Below are 21,022 nucleotides of genomic sequence, written 5' to 3' on the forward strand. Positions count from 1 at the left end.
TTGTAAAGCGAAGTCAGTCTATATTATGATAATTAGGGGATAATAAAAGCATACGTACGTTTCGAGACAACTCTGTTCAGTATAGTTCGAAGCTCTGAAGCAGAGATCTCCATGTCCTGAGAAGACATGAGTGAATTTAGCAGCTAGCTATGACTAAACCATGGTGCAGCCGTTTATTATTAATATCTGAGCTACAAGAACTGAGAAAAAATAAATAACAATAAATATATATATATATATATATATATATATATATATATATATATATATATATATATATATATATATATATATATTGGAGAAACAGCTGAATCTCTGTACATACGGTTCCTGCCAGTTTCATGAACATGGCCCTGAAGGTTCCTTCCACTTCAGTGTCGGACACGGTTTCCTAAAAAGCAAGCAAGCACACATATTAGCTTTCAGTTATAAACCTAAAAAAAAATGCTGTAAATTGAGAAAAAAAAAAAATGATTCCATAATATTCCATAATATAAAATAAAAATGTATTCTAAAACACAACTCACGTCAATTAATTTCGCTTCGACGGGATCGTCACAACGCCTGCAAAAGAAAAAAAGAAATGCTGAGAGACCAAAAGATACAGTATAACTGAATAATTACTGAATAATAATGATTCTTCCATTTGTTTTCTTGTTCGTTCATTCATTCAATTCCATTTAGTCACCAATTCGTTGTTTCTTCTATTCAGAATTTCATTTCACTTTCATGCCTTTGTTTTTTTTTCTACTTTTTCAGTCCTTCAATCATGCTTCCTTTTTTTGTGACTTTCGTTTCCCCCTTTTTATTTCCAATTCCTTCTGTATTTCTTCTGTTTTCTTTTTGTTCTATTTCATCATTAATTACTTCTTTTCATGAATCCACCGTTTCTTTCATTAGTTTTTCATCGATTCTTTCTTTGTTTAGTCATTCACCCTCCCCTTTTTTAATCCAGTCTTTAATTCTTTTCCCCAAAGCATTTTAGTTCCCAGTCAATCATTCATCCCTTCATTTATTCATTCAATAATCTTAATGAACTCTTTCACCCGTTTGTTTTAGTCGTTAAAGTTCTTTCTTTCTTTCATTCTCTTGATTTTTATTCTTTTTTCAATCCATTTCATTGTTTTATTCCTCAATTCTATTAATAAAGTCTTTTATTCATTTCACGCGTTCTTTTGCTACCAATCATTCATTTGTTCATACTTCCTTTATCCGTCCGTCTGTCCATTTTTAAAATTTGGTAGGCGTGGCCAAATCACGCATACTGAAATTGCCTGGCCATTTAGAAAACTTCTTCAAATCGGAATTTAAATGAATAAAATACATAAAAATGGCAATAAAGTTCTAAATCAAAGCCAATGCTCTGACCTTCACTTTTCATAATATAAGACGGCGATGTGCGAAAGAAAAATTGAAACGTGTTTTTACTGTGTTTCCGTCTGCTTTTCAGAGAAGACGCGTAGACAGAAGTCGCCGTCCTTGTTGGGCTCGAAGGTGGAGGGCACGACGAGGTATTCGCCGGGGGGCAGCTTGAACCGCGTGCAGACCTCGCGCAGGTTGATGAAGGTCTCGGACCGAGCTTTCTGCGCGTGTGTCAGGAAAAAGTTCTTGTCCAGGTGCAGGTTAGTCTGGCCATAGAACTGGTAGAAGAACGGAGCAAACCATAAGGGGCGGGGAATGCACATTATGCAAAAAAAATAAAATAAAAAAATATTCTACTAGTAGTTATTTTTATAGATTTATAAGTAATTACATAGTAATGAGTTATATAATATTATAGTTATATAGTAATTATTATCTAATTATTAAGTAATTAGTGCTGTTACCTGAGGAGGAACCTGTGGAGAAGCAGAACATAAACAGCGTGTCAATAAAATATTTTGTGTATCTCTTTTTTTTTTAACCATTCAATCATGTTTTGCTTTCAGATATTCATATTCGCTTGTATTCAATTATTTACAAATACACAAATGATCCTTATCACAATGCACACCAACACACAGCGGGGGTCTTCCCAAACAACAGAAACGTGCCTGTTGAGCAATCATATGATGAATCATTTCTATTCTCCAAGAATACTGTGGAGCAGTTTTCAAAATAAACTAAACCCACAATGTCAGTGTTCTACAATCAATGCTGATTGGGCCTGAGGCAACACCATGCCTGATTCAGTGCTCACAATGAAATTCTATAGTATTATACCAAATAATCTAGGGTGTTAACCAAAATATAATCAGAAACGTAAATCCCCTTTTGACCTCGTAGATGGCGTAGCCGATGGTGTGCATGTCCTCTCCCTGCTTTCTCAGGCGGCGCCGGTTCTTCTGGATCAGCCCCACCACCAGGCTGCAGCCCTTCTCGTTGTCAGTCGGATCGTCATCCTCTTCGTTCACCTTGATGACGAACTGCGGGTTCATCCAGAACGTATCTGCAGAAGTGGGCGTGGAATAACAAGCAGCTCAGGGTTGGCGTGAATGTATTAATCTCTGTGTCCTATTCTTCTGTATGTTCTTTCACAACCAAGACACGCCTCAAATCCTGTCCAGCATACAACAGCAGACAAGAGAGTCCACGTGAGCTCTTCGAATTTGCTGAAATTGCACTTACGGGCATTGTTCCTGCATCCTCCGGCTGTGGAGCCACTCCTCCACATGCCACTGTAGTTTTTCACGCTCCACGGCTTAACGTTGCTGCTAGTGACGGCGTCCGGGGTCAGGGTGCAGATCTCTATACGCGAGTACTGCCGCTGGAACTCGGAAAATGACATCCTATTCGCCGAACGCCCAAAAGTACACGATTGGTTATTTGATATTATTATATTATTATATAATGATCAATATGTATCATAATACCATATTTGTATTATTTATTTATTTACAAATGGATTTTTCCCCCCAAACACAACAGTTCAACATGACGTACCAAAACTCTCCGTCTTCTGCGTTGGCATTCGGACGCTCCGATGAGTCCACAGAGTTCCACTCGGACGAGCTGTGAGAATCGAAAATAAAACATTATTGTATAACGCATTTATTTATTTATTTATTTTTATTGTAAAAAAGAATTTGGACATTCATGTTCAATGCTGTGTATGCATAGCAGGTCGACGTTACACCCGCTTTATTGAAGCAGAGAAATGTGTGTGTGTGTGTGTGTGTGTGTGTGTGTTACCCATCACTCCAGGCTCCAGTCCACTCCACCTGACCCCATGGGTTCCTCATGCGCACCAGCTTCTCTCTACCACCACGGTAATTTACCTTAACACAAAATACAAAACGCAGGGTAATGTTACACACACACACACACACACACACACACACACACACACACATGCATTATATAAATATATAAATAATTCTTTTGTTTGTACCTCGACAGCCCCTGTCAACGAGTAGGCATGTCCCTTCACCAGTTTCTGCCGAGTGATGGCCTCTGAATCAGCAGCACTTGTGATCTAGACACACACACACACACACACACACACACACACACGCACACAGACACACTCCACATGAATGGCTCGTTTCAGCCAGGCGTTGAAATCTAAAACGAGTGCATTTATGTAGAGCTCTCACGTCTATGGAACAGCCGAGCAGCGCTCCAGACGCCAATGCGCTCTGGATGATCTGGAACATGTTGGCAGGCGCTTTCCTGAGCTCGTACTGCTCGGCAATCCCGCCGGTGAAATCCTCGAAGCCCTCAGTGGTCGAGCCTCCGGACAGAGCCTCATACGAGCCGTTCACCCTGCAGGCGGTTAAAAAAAACAACAAAACATGCTTTCACATGTGGGATCCTATTCCATAACTCAGTCATTAAGTATAGGTTTATTTTCTCCACAAGAAGTTGGAAAAGCATCACTCTCTTCTCTTGTGGCTTCGCGGTTTACTCATTTTAATTTTTTCTTTCTAAATTGGCACAAAATCACCTGCATGAGAGTATATTTCATTTATTATACATATAAATGAAAACCATTTTACTACATACATAGCAAAATCAGATTTTTTTTTTTTATATTCTCGTAAAGTACCCACAATCCACTGTACTCACATCTACACCCTGTATGCATCGTATCATCAAAGCACTCACAATCTGTCTGTGGGCTTCCCATTTTGGAAAAAAGTCACCCCGACTCCAACCCAAAATCTACACCATGTGTGGATCACTTCCTGGAACTGGTTTACAAGCATGCTCGCAGTGCAGTCAACAAAATCCACCTTTAACATTATTTTGCTAACTGCTAACCAATGTAGCTTGATCACATGGTGGGGTTTTATAGAGGTGGTGGACGTTCTAAAGTTGAAACAAAAAAAAACTTAGCAGGCAGAAAGTAAAATTAGATGTTTATAATAGCTAGTTATAGCATTATTAGCTAGCTAGATATACCAGCCTGTGTCAGTGGTTGAGAGACAGAAGAACAACAACAACAACAAAAAGAGCAAGCATATGCCACACGACTAGTTTTGACCAAAGAACCCCTAACCCCTAAGTTCCTCTGACTGGTTTGGGGGAATTTCTGTAATGCAGACTGTTTTAGACTAGCATTGCTCAGAATCAAAAACACACTTACTTAGCGTAGGCCTTTTCCAGTAGAGCGCTCCAGAACTCATTGCCGTCTTCTGAGTGGACAAACAGCAACTTTCCGTCCTTCACGGGGAGCCGATCGTCAATGACGACGTCCACCCACTCACCAAACTGCCAGAACTAGAAGACCGCAATTGTGGACGGAAAACACATAAAAATCCAAACCCTACAAGATCTTCCATTAAAAGTGTAAAGTCCATTTTCTCTTTGAGGACAGGAACACAAAGAGTAAATAAAATAACACATTTATGCAGTATCAAACATGTCACGTCGACTTGTCATCAGCAAAATATGACTCATATACATGGTCACCTGAAAGTGAAAGATTCCAGCGTAGCCGGATCCAAAGTCCTGGCCACTGGGGACCACTCTGGCCATCACATCTTCGTTCAGTGTGAGAGAGGCGATAGCCGCCAAGAGCCAGCAGTCCCCTGAGATCCCAAAACAGAAATCCTCAATTCATAAAACATCACCATTTAGACAACATATTTAGCACCTGGAAGCAAAACGAGTATTTGGAAATATAGCTGCGAGAGCTAACTCTGCGATCCAAGCACCCTTTGCAAATACACACCTCCAGGTGTTGCCAAGTGTCGCAGAAATCAAACACAACGTTGGATGCTTTGTAACGATGGCTCAGTGCTAAACTTGTGAAATGTCTGGGCAAAGCGGCTTGGCTGACAGCGATCAACAACTCAGCCATCAGTGGGGATCTGATTACAGGTTTGTATTTAATCCAGCGCACCAGATTTCAGAGACTGCTGAGCTATTTATTTCATTAAACTCTGACCCCTAGGAAATGATTTTGAACATATTTTTTAATCAAGTTTTGAGTAAAATAAGCTTTTTAAACAAGGACTGATTGGTGCTTGGTGGCCATATTGCTTTTTGGGTTGGGGTTACGGTCAAGGTTATTATAATAAAAACTTTGGATTGAAATATTTTGACAAAGATCAAAATGTGCTGTAGTTTTCGCAGCTGAAGCAAGTTAGTTCAAGTCAAAGACCACAGCATGCTACATCAACATTTCCATACAGAAAATGGATAATATTGACAAAGACACTTTTATGTAGCGAATAACTTAATGATGATCTCAAATCCTTATATTAATCTCAGTTTTAGAGAAGAAATTATGAAGAAACTTTTACCTCAGAAATGCTGACACAAACGCTGACATGATCCAAATACATTACAATTACTACAAAACATAGGATCTAAATGACCGCTTCTGACCAATAAGAACGAAGAAATTCAGCCGTGCAATAATTGTTTTTCATGAACAGGCTTGAAACCCCCTTAGGGTGATTCTTGTTCTGGCTGGGTCATGTGAGCAATCCTGGAATGCGGACGTGACAGAGCGGGACTTCAGGAGCTAATCTGCTTCACACTCTCTTTTCCATATCTCTCTATACGCTCCATTTAAACGTTCACGCTTTGACAACAAAACCCCCACCCACCACGTCGAGCAGGCTGGAGGTTCAATTCAATCCGATTTCAGCACTAAATAAGTTCATCTGAAACCGATTAATTAGTCCCAATAAATTTATCCATAATGGGTGGCAAATCCAGTGGCAAAAGTGGCAAAGGATAGAATGAGGAGGAAACCATGAGAGGAACCAGACTCCAAAAGGGAACCAGTCCTAATATAGAGTGACACTGAAGATCTATTCAGCATAAATCCATCATTGTTTAAGTTATAAATTGTTTAGTGGAAACTCGAGTGCCAACCTGTTTGTAGAAATTGTAATCTTAAACAATTGTACCAAGCTGTTCATATAAATCAGTGTAATAAAGGTGCATCCTGGGACTTTGAGTACAGGATTTATTGTCTTTCCTCTTCTTGAGATTTCGATACATAAGATTTCTTATGGGTACGTCCATTAGTGCGAACAATATCGAGGCACGAGGAAGTGCTAGTCCTATTCCTGCTGCTTCAAGCTATATGACCATGGATTTGCATTAGTTTGCCAAGAGGATCGTATTTCATTAGCTTTTTTTTTTGCCATCGTTTAATAGTCCCCGTTGCAAAGACAAAGAAGAAAACCTGTTGGACGTGTTCGTTCCCAGGCTTTTATGCTGCATTTAATTACAGCCTCAAACGGATCCATGTGTCGCAACACTAATAGGAGGTTTACATGTTTTTTTATTTAGGTAGCAAGTCGTCTATACAAATCTCGTCTCATCAATCACACTCGTTTGTACAGCCGACGACTTTCTATCTAAATGCAATGTTCCAAAATAACCCCAAAAAAGCATTCATTGCAGAATGGATTCCATTCGATTTTTAAATCAGATCAGGGCTCGAGATGCAAAACTCGAACATTTTGTTATGATACAACGTCCTGGTCACCAGGAAGACGATCCCAAAACGTTTTTACCATGACTCATGAAAACTGATGTGTGTGCTTTCAGGGATACGCCCAAGATCTCCAGGTGACCTTTTGTTGTCATTGTTTATGCCTCTGAAAGATCGATCGTATTTACTTTTCTATGCAAAATGTCTCATTTTGCACACACTTCGATAGGTACGTGAGCAACTCCAAAGAAAAAAAGGAAATCCTCCAAGTCGTTAATGAATCAAATGACGACGCTGCTTTATTTGAATATATAGATCTATCAAGCTGCTGAACTCGTTCAGGGAGTTAACCACAAGGAAGCCGGGGTGGGTTGCTAACTACCGGCTTATTTGGTTATGTTTGCGTGTGTGTGCGTGTGTGTGTGTGCGTGTATAAGAGAAAGAGACGGAATCATCACTTCCTGTTTCATGCAGACATGTCGCAAACCAAAACACCATAGGCAACATACTTTTTTTTTGTACTTTTTTTTTATCCATTGCATAGCTTACCCAGAGCTCCTTGGCAGATGTCGGTCCGTGTAGCTCCTCCGATGATGAACTGAGGTCTGGAGGACAGATCCTGTTCAAAATAAATAAGTAAATAAATATCACACACAATTGTGGACACACCTGGAAAGATTATTCTGCCCTAGAAAGGCTGTGCCCCAGGAAGCTGACACCAAATCTAACATTTGTAAAGGGTCTGTGAGAAAAAAAATGCTGAAATCATCATAATATAATGAAAAACAAACAAACAAACAAACACAAACAACCAAACAAACAATGTAGTTAGGAAAGAAAAATCCATCCTATATGATTTTACTTTCTTTCAAAGGCTCAAAAACAGAGTGTATGATTTATTTTTTTCTGAGAAATAAACTCGTTCAAAACTTTGTGCCCCCTCCCCCAGGCAGAAAATAAATAAATAAAAAAAGTTGACAAATTGTAGTTTATAGGACCAAAGGAATCCCTGATTTCTTGGATAGGAATCAAATGTTGTGCTCAAGCCTCTTTTTCCCAGCAAGTTGATTTTCCAAAACATCTAAAACAGGGTGTAGTCTGTGTATTCTGTGCATTCTTTTCTGTTCATGTCTCCACTTCCTAACACATCTGCAAAGCCCCCCAAGCAATTTCACGAGCTCATCGAACAATTCAAAAGAAACAGAGACAAATTCAGTTTAATACTCACTTTAGGTCTTTTCCATTGTACCCCCCTGGTCTTGGAGGAATTAGGTCCGAGCTCATTAAAGCCCAGGGACTCTGGCGCAGCTGGAAAGTAAGGGTCGGAGAAAAGCTGCCCCTGACTGGCGCACTGGCTCCGGAGCGCCTCATAGTCCTGGTTCAGGTACTTGTTGGCGTTCGCGTTGGTGCCGAAACCCGCAGACCGGGCTCGCTTCTTGGCCAAAGTGGACGCCACTCCCGACATGTTCGAACCTGGTGCTCTGGAGGATCTGGATCGAGTGCGTTTGCAGAAAAGATGTTTGAGGAAGTTTTCGGGTTTTTCTCCTCCTTCGGGCGTGGTTTCATCTCTCACGCAACCAAAGGGGTGCGTCAAAAGTTAATCCACTCCAGCAAACATACATTTGCCATACTATCTTCTTTTTCTTCTTCTTCTTCTTCTTATTATTATAAGTAATAAGTTGATATCATGGTGTAGGTTTTGTGGTTTTGCGCACCGTATACGCACAAGAAGCAGAAGGAGGCTGAATACCAATTTGCTTTCATTTCACTAAGAAGTTCCCTAAGTAGGAAGTTAAAGCTGTTATGACATCCTCCTTGGTAGGGCGCCTATGTAGGGGGGCAAAGGGGTAGTTTTATTTTCTAATGCGCATTAAAAGTGTTCTTTCTTAAATGTTTTTGATTTTAAATTCAAACCACGTTCATACGTCACAACTCTTTGAGTCGGTGTTTTGAGTCGTAACAAACACTCAATATGATCAAAGTGATTTCGGGGTCCAAGCACCATCAAAGACCTGATGCGTTTACACAGGAGTATATTAAATATATATACATATTTTTTCTTGCTTTTGGAAAAAACAATGATAGGATTCATGTGATTTATTTCACGATGCAAATACAAAAAGGTTTAAAGAACCACTGGAATACACTGGATTTGGATACTGGTATTGAACATCCCTATAATTGAAAATAAAGTTTCTAGTAGAAAATGTTTTTTTTCTTTCTTTTTCAAAAGAGTGATGGTAAGGTCAGGTACTAATGGTAGGCAAGGAGGTCTGTGGTGTGGTCAAGTTTTTCAGGTTTGAGGACAGGGGATTTGCAGGACACTTGAGTTCTTCTCCAACCTTTAACAAACCATGTATGCTTTGGACAAAAGAAACATTGTCATGCTGGGGGAGAGATTTTGATATATAGATAAGTACACTACAACAGCAACCAGTGCATTCTCTATTTTAAATACACTCATGGCTACACTTGGTTGAAAACCCTTTTTTTCTTCACTTTTGGTTTGGTATTCAAAGCTAAAATGCTATCTAATCTGAATGTTACTCAGAAAACGTTTAGTTTGTTATCTGATCTGGCAGTGTTAAGCGCTGAACTACGACACACAAACCTGTTCCACCATAACAAAGCCCCTGTGCACAAAGCCATCTCCATGACGGCACTCCAGGCCTCCTCACTTCACTTACATCAGTACCTGACTTTACTAACACTCTTGTGTTTGAAGGAGCACAAATCTTCACAAGCACACTCCAAAATCTAGAGGAACATCTAGAAGAACGGCGGTCATAATAACAGCAACTGCCTCAGTTTTTCTGAAGGCGATTTGCATATATTCCAGGATGTTATGAAGAATGATCAGACGTTGTCTACTAAAGTCGAATCAGCTGCGGGATCGATGCACCACCAGTGCAGAGCTTTGTTCAGGAATGGCAGCCAGCAGGTGTGAGTGCATCTGCACACATACAGTAAGGGAAATACTTTTGGAGGATGGCCTGGTGTCAAGAAGGGCAGCAATGAAGCCACTTTTCTCCAGGAAAAACATCAGGGACAGATTGATATTCTGCAAAAGTTACAGGGATTGAAATGCTGAGGACGGAGTCGAAAAAGCTTGTCTGGAGAAGATGAGGCGAATGCTAAAATCAGTCCTGTGTCATGCCAAGGGAGTGGGCTCACTCACAATTTTGCCTAAGAAGCCATGATAAAAAATGGTACAAAAACATCCTTCGAAAGCAACTCCTCCCAACCATCCAAGAACAGTTTGGTGACGAGCAATGCCTTTTCCAGCTTTATGGAGCACCTTGCTCGGGGAACAAAACATCCAAATTTTGTCTCAGAAAAACTCCCCAGACCTTAATGCCAGTGAAAACTTGTTCTCAATCCTCAAGATGCGGGTGGACAAACAAAACCAACCAATGCATGCATGCATGACTTTAATAAAAATCTGAAATCAATGATAAATGAGCTAAGAAGAAAAAAACAAAACAGTAATTACTTCAGCCTCACACTTACCTCATAGCTAATATAAAAAAAAGACCAAAAAAACCCAACTGGTCTCTTGCTCCCTCTGGTGCACATATCTAGTACTACACTTAAACATTCAATTAAAGAATTTCATTTACAATAATTTCTTTTTCTTTGCTCACATTTATTTGTACAATTCTAATTCCAAAACAGTTGGTACACTGTGTAAACGGTGTAGAATGTACAGAAAAACAATGGAGTCATTTTAAAATCTCACAAACCCGTATTTTATTCACAATAGAACATAGAAATATCCCTATCAAATGTTTAAACTAAGGAAATGTACCATTTAAAGAAAAATATACAGTCTTTTTAAATTGATGGGCGCAACAGGTCTCAAAAAAGTTGGGACAGGCCCATGTCTACCACGGTGTAGCATCCCCTCTTCTTTTAACAACTGTCTGTGAACAACTGGAAACTGAGGAAACCAGTTGCTGGAGTTTAGTGAGAGGAATGCTGTCCCATTCTCGCCTGATATAAGATTTTAACTGCCCAACATTTCTGGATCATATGCATATTTGGCTTTAACTTTAGCATATTTGCCATTTTTGGATGGCATGGCAAACTGTGTTCACAGACAGTGATTTTTGGAAGTATTCCTCAGCCTATGCAGTGATGTCCATCATAGAATCATGCCTGTATTGAATGCAGGGAGGGCCTGAAGATCACAGGCATCCAATATTGCTTTTTGGTCTTGTCCCTTGTGCACAGATTACATTATTATGTACTGTAGTGGATGATATATTTAAAGTATTTGCTCTTTTACGTTGAGAAACATTATGTTTGTTGGTAAACCTGTGCCTATCATTACTTCTGAGAGACTCTGCCATGTTGACATTTAAACCTACAGTAATTGGTTGTTATTTCAGCTGTTCTTGATTAGTAACACTTAATTTTTCAGCCTTTTGTTTCCTCTGTCCCAACTTTAAGAATTTCATCATAATTTTCTTTTATTAAAATAATACATTTTAATGACCTGAACTAACCAAAAGATATCTTTAGTGCAAATAAAAGTGAAGCATGGTGGTGGCAGTATCTTTCAATTATCTTACTTCTCTTAAGATAGAAGTGGCACTCTAGTCATGATGGAGCCCAAATAAATTGCTGAACATCAAAAACAGTTTGATAAAGCACCCCCCCACACACACAGAAAAAGTGCAAAACCAAGGCAGCACAGAAAAGGCTTCAGGAAAAGAAGAAGCTAGTCTTTCAAATACAAATCTTTTGTTGCTACAATTCCCAACAAAGTAGCATCCAAAACAACAATGGGAGGTACCTGGAGATAAAATATAAAGGTACTAATCCCCACAAAGCTATTTTAAAAATGTTTTTTTTCCTCAATAAAATAGTTTTAAAGGTTACACAAAGCACCAATCACCATCCCCGGTTGCCAGATATTATCAGTATGTGAAGGTCACATCTGATTTAATGTCTGTGGACTCTGGAGCTGTGTGGAAATAAAATATCATTACACAATAGTTATTGACATATTCATAGATTTATTTGTTACTTTGCATAAATGTACTTATGCATTTGTTTGTTAATAAATATATATATTTACATTGATTAAGCATCTGTGAGGAAGCCTACTTCTCCGAAAACACACGCAACAGAAAGCTGGCCTCTTGATTCGTTTGGTAGTTAGCAGGAATGATGACGTATTCAGCAAGCGGAAGGTCGAGGCGCTGATACACCTCACGCATGTTTGTGAAGTCGCTTTTAGCCACCGGTTTTTGCAGATCTTCAAATTCTAGGCGGACATTTTGCTTTCCCTTATACTGCAACACACAATAGATGCAACATAATGTGAAAAATTTAGAGTTTTTTTCACTATAAAACAATAGATGCCCCAATGCCCAGGTCATTTGTAGCAGTACATTTGTGAAAGCGATTTCTAATTTACTGAAGCACAATCAAATATTTATTTTATATTTTATTTTTATTAAAATCGGAACACTTTAACAACACCCTGTCTTTATTTCAATTTTCATTGCCTGCAAATTCATTTTGCATTTCTTTATTGAATAAAAGTCTATACACTGATTGATGGGTAAATTTTTTGTCAGTAATGCTACATATCTAAAAAAAAGTACGTGCAACCCTGAGCATCACACCCTTATGTGGCTCTATTCCAAACTTTTGCCATAAAATGATGGAAGCACCCAATTTTATAGTAAATCTTTTTTATGCTGTAGCTGTTTTTACTGGCGATAAAGAGACCCAGAAAATTTCTGAATGCACAAAACGAGCCCTGTTTGAAGTTTGAAGTAAAGACCGCCAGTGGGATGAACTAGACTGCTTCCTTGTCTGACACCGATAGCAGAAATAAGATGTTCACCAAGCAAATGGTTGTGATACTCAACTCATCTATCCATGTTTTAGTCAAAGGTGAAAGGAATATCAGCAAGATTTGTAGCATGTACATGTGAGGTTCTGGAATGTCACAGTTTTCCGAGTACTTCAGATCAGACTATACCACTTCTAGATGCAATACACACCTTATCTGGAACCTGAAAGGCAATAAAACAGCAAGAATACTGCAATTACAATACAGAAGAGCTGGAAATGTTTATTTAGTTACTTAATATGTAAATATTACTAAAAGATATGCATAAAACACAGTTATATAATAATCTTACCCAATAGAAATCTTACCTCAAGATGAAGAAACCAATGGCGCAGGGTTTTAAACCAGTTTGTTTTGCTTTGCGTACACCTTTCTGCATCAGTGCCACAAGTACTGAACATTTTCCATCACCCTCACTGTCGATGTCCAGTTTGACCCAAAACTGTGGGTTTGTGGCGAATGAAGCTGGAAAAGGCACAAAAAACAATATTTATACCATGGTCACTCTAAATACTGTATTCTGATTGGCTGGAAGGTGTGTCTAGGTGTGGTCATCTTAATTGTGGTTCTTGATGAATGTGCAGCCTTATAAACAATTATAACCCTATATCAGGATCTGAGGGATCCTTCTAGATCCTTGGTTCCCTAGTTTATTCTTTTTTTGAGTCTCAGTTTTGCCCACTAGATGTCACCATTTTGTCCCTGTGCCCCAAATTAGCTCCCATTGTTTCCATCTGTATCCTATTAGCCCTATGTGGACTTAAGTTCCTTTTTTTGTGTCAGTCATTTAAGCTCGATTGATAAGTTGTTTCACAAAACAATCGTATAATGTATAACAAAATGTATAACAAAAACTGCACAAGGAGTTAACACTAACATCTTTATAATTAGTAAAGACATGATACATCAATCTTCATCTCTCTCTCCTATGGGGGGAGGGTGTTTAGTGTCACAGGTTCACAAGCTAGTGAGTTGCAAGGCAGTTGCAAGTTGCAAGGCAACACCGATCCTGACCTCAGCTTTCAAATGAATATATATCCTCTTAACACCATCAAGCATTAGGCACAGTTAGGCAGTCACCTAGGAAGTTAAAGCAGCCCCCAGCTGTAGCACCGACTTTCCATGTGCCCTCAAATTGGCAAAAGTTCCAGGATCGCAAATTGTCAACACTTGGCACATCTGGGGTCAAATTGCAAATATCGAGCTTGGAATATCTCTTAATGTAGTCTGCATATGTCATCCTGAGAGACAGAGAGAACAACAGAGAGGGAAAGAAGAAAGAAAGAAGGAGACATTAAACAAAAATCTTGCTCATGTGGTGCTTATATGTTGGCCAACAGGTCATGTCTAGCCGCTTGCAAAATAATAATACTGATATAGGCTTATAAAAATATGCTCTTCTTTTGTTATATCTTACATACAACCCTGTGCTTTTCCATCAACAAGATGTTTTTGCAGTTTGGTGTGAAACTAAGTGAAGCTCTTGTCCTGTAGCTGACCCATGATCGAAAGTGGACTGCCGATGTAGTACTGCAACTCAGGTGGACTAACTGTGGTAAATAAAACCCAAACTAAGAAAAAGGCGCCACATCCTTACCAGAATTCTCCATCATCAGCCGAGCAATCAAGCATGGCCTTATCCTCAGGTGAAACTTGACTCCACTCTTTGGAGCTGAGGATGAGGATAAGATTGATTATGTCCATTAATTATTAAACTTTGATTATTTAAATAATGTGCTGGTGAACTTTTGACATTTTAAAAACACATTTTTTTAAATAAATAAATATTTTGCTAATTGCTAATTTATTTTGCTAATTGCTCTGAATAATTGACAGCCTACCAGTCACTCCAGGCACCAGTCCACTCTATGTGACCCCAGGGATTTCTCAGACGAACCAGTTCGACCCGACCCTCACTCGTCTGCACCTACAACAGCAAGACGGACCCGTTACTATGTCTCTTGTACCATTTCAATTGAGAAAAATGCATTTTTCAGTACAGATTTCAAAGACATTCCTCCCCTAGTTTTCTTAGAATGAATGTCAAAATAATGTATACCTCTTTATAACACCACAGCTTTCTAACATTGTAGTGAACAATAAGTTCTTTCAATTCATTTTAAAATTATACATACCTTTTTTTTTCCAGGTACAAAAAACATACTAGGTCTTGTTAGGTTTTTACTTATGCTACTGCAGCTATAAATTAGTCACTCCTCTACCGGCATCTCTTTTTTACTCATTTTGTCATACATTAATAAACCAAATGCAGAAAATAGAACACTTGGGGAATGTGATAATATCAGAAAATGATTAAAGTTGAAAGTGGACTACTATTATCACTACATGCTGTATGTTTCTCCTACTATGTTTCTCCAACCTTTTGTTTGCTGCAGGGAAATCTTAAAAACGCTCATGTCAGGACATGGAAAGCTTGCAAGCTGTTACAAGCAAACAGCCTACACTTATAGATTAGCCAAGGAAATGCAGTAAAATTATGGGAAAAACAGAAAGCGAAAAAAAGAATAACAGTTACACAATACATGAGCTGTTTTGTAGCTACATGCATGTAAAGGCATTTTGAAAACATCCTACATTATAGACATGGAATATCTGGATATGTGAGTGTGAGTATTTACCAGAGTGCGCAGATGCACATGGATTCCTATTAAAATGTCTAGCAAACATGTACTTTGCAGATGCGTCTCACCTCCTTTGCATCAGTGATGGAGTAGGCATGCTTTTCCATCAGTTGCTCTTGGGTCAGTTTTTCTTTTTCCCCACCATTCACCTGCAAAATAAATAAATAGATCATTTACAAGGTAAACAAAAATGAAGCCCTGTAAAAACATTTTTTCCTATTATTAACAAATATGTGCAGAGAAGGGACATGGGGTATATCAGTAGGAGAATACTGAGGATGGAGCCACTAGGAAGGAGAAAAAGAGGAAGGCCAAGAAGGAGGTTTATGGATGTGGTAAGGGAAGACATGCAGGTAGTTGGGATGAAAGAGGCAGATGTGAAGGACAGGGGAGTATGGAGATGGATGATTCGCTGTGGCGACCCCTAATAGGAGAAGCCGTAAGAAGAAGATTCATAATTTTATATTTCATAATCTTCATTTGCCAATAAAGCAGCTATGTAACATACAATAATGGACGTGCTCAGAAGAGAGCCCCGACTCAGAGCTTTCTTCATGATATCAAACAGGTTCGATGGAGCTTTGTTTAGTAAGAAGCACTCGGCAATCCCTCCAGTGAAATCCTCCTGTGCTTCGCCTGGAAAACCTCCACAGAGGTTCTCGTAGCAGCCGTTCACCCTTTAATTGAAACAAATAGGAGTTTTCTAAATGTTTACCTACTACTGAATACTCAGTAAATAGTATCCTAGAGTAGATAAAAAAAACCTGACATATTTTGTGATAGCAGACATGCACACACTCACTTAGCATAAGCCTTCTCCAGGAGCGCGCTCCAGAATTCTTTTTGTTCTGCCGATTTAACAAACAGCAGCTTTCCGTTTTTGGTGGGAAGTCGGTCATCGACAACAACTTCTTCCCATTTGCCGTACTGCCAAATCTAGAAAGGTGTTAAAACACAAGCCATGTACAATCACTCCAATGTGAACCAAACTACAAACTCAGACATTTTTAACAACAACCAAGTTCAAACTAAAACAAAGTTGTATCAGAGAGTGCCTGCTCTCTCAAATATTAGTTTTAGTTACATTTTTTTCACTTTGATCACACTTTGACTCATGTCCATTGATTGTACGAATTGATTCATGTTTCCTCATTAACAAGTAAACAAATTACTTCCAAACTAAAATGGCTTCTCACAAAAGTTAGTCTGTATGTCCATGGGCATGAGGTTGGGGTGCTTTGATTTTTTCATTATGTAAGACCAAGGCGCAATGACAAAACAAAACACTAGCGACGGGCTGACGCAGAACAACATCGTTAACAGGGCAGGGTTGTGTAGTGACGTCCTTAACAATCTTGGATACATATCGAAACTTCCTTGGAACACTATAAAAACCACCAAAGACCCCAAAGGCAAATACCAAACAACACCCAAGCAAGAATTGGAGGGTAATTCACAACTAGCCTCAAACTTGGAATCATAATGAAACTTTCCAAGAACACCATAAAAAGCACCTAAGACCACAAACCAGCTACCAAACACAGTAGCAACTAGCTTAGGGTCCTTAGCTACTGGCTACTAGTCAACAATTTGGATCAGATTTAAACTTCCCAGGAACACCATCGAAACAATTAAGATGCCAAAACTACCACCAAAACAACCACCAAACAACACTGTAGCAACCTGCTAAGATTCCTTAGCAACTAGCCTATTAATGTATAGTCGATCTTTCTGAAAATAAACTTTTATTTTGGCACATTTGAATAGAATGGTATAAACTTTGGCGTTGTTTTTTTTAATCGTATTTCGTAGTACCTCAAGTTATTGCCAATTTCTTGTTAATTGTATTAGTGTTCGTTCCTCTAAAGGTCTTCTTATTTTGTACATCTGTAATGACTGTTATATTTATGCTTTAAGGCAAATTTTGTGTGATGAGGAAAATCCTACAACATCATAGAGAGGAAAAAAAAGATAATTTACCTGAAAGTGAAAGATCCCAGCATACTTATCTGTGAAGTTCTGTTTAGGATAAATCACACGTGTCAGAATGTCTTTGTCCAGAGTGAGAGAGGCAATAGATGCCATCAGCCAGCAGTTGCCTAGAAGGGTCAAAGGTTAGTTGAGCCACTAGCCATCGCCACTATTTATGTAACAATTTTAGCTTCCGCATTGGATATTCATTACTGTTCAGTAAATTACTGAACAGATCAACCATATTAGGTCTGAGTGCTCTTTCCAAGAAAAGGTTCAACCTTATTAATTCAAACTAAAAGTTTGGTTAAATTTGTTCAGGGGTTTCAAAAGGAGGGTGTGTCTTTTGTCTCAGGTATTGCAAAGTACAAGAATGTGATGGTTTTTCACATTAATCATGCACTTACACTACACTTACCCAGTGCTCCTTGGCAGACGTCAGTACGTGTGGCGCCGCTGATGATGAACTGGGGTCTTAGACACAAATCCTGCAAAGCACACATGGCTCAATTATACTTTCTTTATATCTGTGTGTAAAGCAATGACTGGAAAAAATGTACAACCACATTTCCAAACCAGTTAGGACTGGTACTAAAAATTTACATAAAAACAAAATGCAATGATTTACAAATCCTATAAACCCACATTTTATTCACAAGAGCACATGACATATCAAATGTTAAAACTTTAACAATAATAACAAAAAAAAACGAATTTTGTGTGCCACGGTGTAGCATCAGTAGTACAGTAGTATATACAGTAGTATATATATGTAGACATATTTGTTGGTACCTTCTAAAAAAAAGCATTTAATTATTGGGTTATATTGATGTTTTCCTTCATTTGTTTAGTTTTTGTCATGCAGCATATTTAAATGGAGTTTTAAAGTTGCGACAAAACTGGAGATTTTTGGTCACAGATGCAAAAATGAACCCACACATTTGTCTATGTCATTATTGCTATATTGCTATACCTCGCTATACCTCAAATACTATTTACATTACAGTAATCTGAATGTAATAACACATTTCCATTATTCATTAAAGCTACCAAAACTTGTTTCAAAAACTGTTGAGCTTTTTTTCAAAAAATTACCAAAAAAGTTGTTAGTTCAATATTACTTACTCCTGGTCTTTTCCATTCCACCCCCTTGGCTTTGACAGAATTGGGTCCAAATTCATTATAGCCCAAAGACTTGGATGTAGCAGGGAACAAAGGATCACAAAAAAGCCTCCTCTGCATCAGGCACTGACTCCGGAGGGCCTCATAGTCCTGATTCAGGCATTTGTTAGCCATGGTATCGGCCTGGAGTCGATTTCCTGCCAAATTATTCTGGGACATGTTTCTCGACAAGATGTGTGTGAATAGATGCTTGAAGAAATGTCTTTTAAATAGTTTTGGGTTGTCCTCCTTCATGTGGGAGTGGTTTTGTGGGCGGTGCGGTTTGTTGAGATAATAGAGATATTGAAACAGAGTAAAATAATAATAATAATAATAATAATAATAATAATAATAAGGTAGATAAATAAAAAGTATAAATCATATATTTCTATAGTTTATACTTTTTATTTATCTACTTTATTTTTTTATCCTTAATTCTATTCCTTTTTATGCTTAAATGTTGAACAGTCGTACAAAGCCTTTCTCTGCATGTCGTACTGGGTATGTATGTGACAAATGAAATTTGATTTGATTTAATTTTGTTAAAAACAATACTTTTGTAGGTAATTGTATAAAAATGTACTTCATTAAAAGCAATATGCTTTGAGATGGTTCTAGGGGGTTCAAGTTTGTTGAAAGCGCACTTTATCTCTTGTTTTTGCTTGCCTTAAAAAAAACGCCCCTCCATTACCTTCAGGCTAAAAACACTATAAACCGGTTAACCTTGTTGTAGATATTGTTCTTAAAGTTTCTGGTATTTGTTTGTACCATACGTGAACTCTCACTTGTTTTTATCTATAAGAGCCAAGCATTATTCAATAAATGTTTTCATAAGGTTGACCGGGTACCATTTGAAAATGATGTGTATGTGTAATTATTTAGCAACTCTCCTAAAATCTCAAAGGATAAAGTCTTAAGCAAGGACGCCACCACCTCTGTTTATCATCTGCTCTGTCTTTGTTGACCTAAGCTTGGCTATGTGGATCTTATCCTAATTTTTCCTCTTAATTTTTATATTGGTATATCTGGTGATCTTACAGTTCATTGCAACTGTTTCTCACTGTGTTTTGAATGGATAATTGCTACACCGCACAAATAAATATTTGATCCATCAAGAATGTATTATTCATCATTTCAAAAACATTCCACACAGTGTAGTTTGTAAACTTTAGTTTCTAAGCAACAGAGACAAACATTAGAGCAATTCATTAACAGAACAATGACCTAATTACCTAACGATTTAAAACCAGCAGGATTGATGCAGAATACAATTAAGAGGCAGTTACACATCATTTTCCCCCCCTCATTAATCTTCACTCAGTATCACATAAGAAATAGGTCTGCAAAATTAAAAAAAAACTTGTATTGTATATAAGTATTCAGACCTTTTGGAGCAACCCTTAAAAATTAGTTCATGTTTTTCAAGTTTATTGACTGGACACAACCTCTTTATAGAGGGCTTCCCAGCTGGCAATGCATATCAGTGCAAAAACCAAGCCATGAGGTAAATGAACTCAGATTCCCAAAAGCACAGTGGCCTCCATAATTCTCAAATGGAAGAAGTGTGGCATGAACCCATGACCATGGTGACCAAGAACCCAATGACATGGAGATCCTGTGTGGGGATGGACAGCCAGAAGGACAACCATCACTGCAGCCCTCCACCAATCTGGGTTTTATGGCAGAGTGGCTAGACGGAAGCCTCTCTTTGGCGCAAAACCCATGGAAGCCAGCTTTGAGTTTGCCAACAGGCACCTGAAGACTCTGTGGAACAAGATTCTCTGGTATGGTGAAATCAAGATTGAACTGTTGGCAAATGGAATGTCTAGAGGAAATCAAGCACAGCTCATCAACTTCCCAAAAACCATCCCAAAAGTGAAGCATGATGATGGAAGCGTCATACTGTGTGGGTGTTTCTCTGCAGCAGGGACGTGGCAATTTATCAGGGTTAAGGAAAAGCTGAATGGAGCAAAGTACAGGAAGGTCACAAGTTCAAATCCCAGCACCAGCAAGCTGCCACTGTGTAAACCTTGTTGCGTCACATACCCAAAAACACTAGAGGCTGTAAAAAAAAATGTAAGGCGGTCTAAATGTACGTTATGTGTGTATTTCCACAAAACACCTGAACTTATAAGCTTATAAGGTGCCAAAATGGATGTTTCATTTTGATAATATCAAATATATAAAGGCCACAAACTATCTTTGCCTATGATTTATAATGTCATGGCCACATATTGTGTCTGCTTGAACCGTTAATTATGAACATTTACTTAATACAACTTAAGTATTTGCCATGTGTACCCTATTCCAGGATTTAGGTTTTCAGTGTGTGATTATATCAGTAAACTTATGGCCACGCTGATTTGATTAAAACGAATTCTCTTTATCACTCAATAAAAATTTAAAAGTGACTTTGGCGCCCCCTGGCCACACTCGATTTTTGTTATGCTCAGGACATCCACAGTGAAATTCATGTTGATCTCTTAGGTTGAAAAAATACTT

General features: G+C 38.5%; 1 protein-coding gene across 1 annotated transcript in view; it reads right to left on the minus strand.

The window, feature by feature from the left end:
- LOC124379814 (calpain-2 catalytic subunit-like) overlaps window positions 1-21,022 on the minus strand; it is a 40,725-nt gene that overhangs the window by 4,384 nt on the left and 15,319 nt on the right. The window contains exons 4-27 of the mRNA XM_046840393.1: window positions 16,191-16,324; window positions 15,897-16,065; window positions 15,457-15,537; window positions 14,588-14,673; window positions 14,344-14,418; window positions 13,827-13,987; window positions 13,056-13,211; window positions 12,898-12,911; window positions 11,990-12,177; window positions 8,106-8,472; window positions 7,427-7,496; window positions 4,894-5,012; window positions 4,568-4,701; window positions 3,576-3,744; window positions 3,371-3,454; window positions 3,172-3,257; window positions 2,923-2,991; window positions 2,608-2,768; window positions 2,259-2,428; window positions 1,827-1,838; window positions 1,429-1,640; window positions 528-564; window positions 326-391; window positions 59-116 (exon numbers count right to left, since the gene is read on the minus strand). Coding sequence (XP_046696349.1) covers window positions 59-116; window positions 326-391; window positions 528-564; window positions 1,429-1,640; window positions 1,827-1,838; window positions 2,259-2,428; window positions 2,608-2,768; window positions 2,923-2,991; window positions 3,172-3,257; window positions 3,371-3,454; window positions 3,576-3,744; window positions 4,568-4,701; window positions 4,894-5,012; window positions 7,427-7,496; window positions 8,106-8,472; window positions 11,990-12,177; window positions 12,898-12,911; window positions 13,056-13,211; window positions 13,827-13,987; window positions 14,344-14,418; window positions 14,588-14,673; window positions 15,457-15,537; window positions 15,897-16,065; window positions 16,191-16,324 — 2,878 coding nt within the window. The remainder of the gene's footprint in view (window positions 1-58; window positions 117-325; window positions 392-527; window positions 565-1,428; window positions 1,641-1,826; window positions 1,839-2,258; window positions 2,429-2,607; window positions 2,769-2,922; window positions 2,992-3,171; window positions 3,258-3,370; window positions 3,455-3,575; window positions 3,745-4,567; window positions 4,702-4,893; window positions 5,013-7,426; window positions 7,497-8,105; window positions 8,473-11,989; window positions 12,178-12,897; window positions 12,912-13,055; window positions 13,212-13,826; window positions 13,988-14,343; window positions 14,419-14,587; window positions 14,674-15,456; window positions 15,538-15,896; window positions 16,066-16,190; window positions 16,325-21,022) is intronic.

Source organism: Silurus meridionalis, chromosome 26 (genome assembly GCF_014805685.1).
Source record: "Silurus meridionalis isolate SWU-2019-XX chromosome 26, ASM1480568v1, whole genome shotgun sequence".
NCBI lineage: Eukaryota > Metazoa > Chordata > Actinopteri > Siluriformes > Siluridae > Silurus > Silurus meridionalis.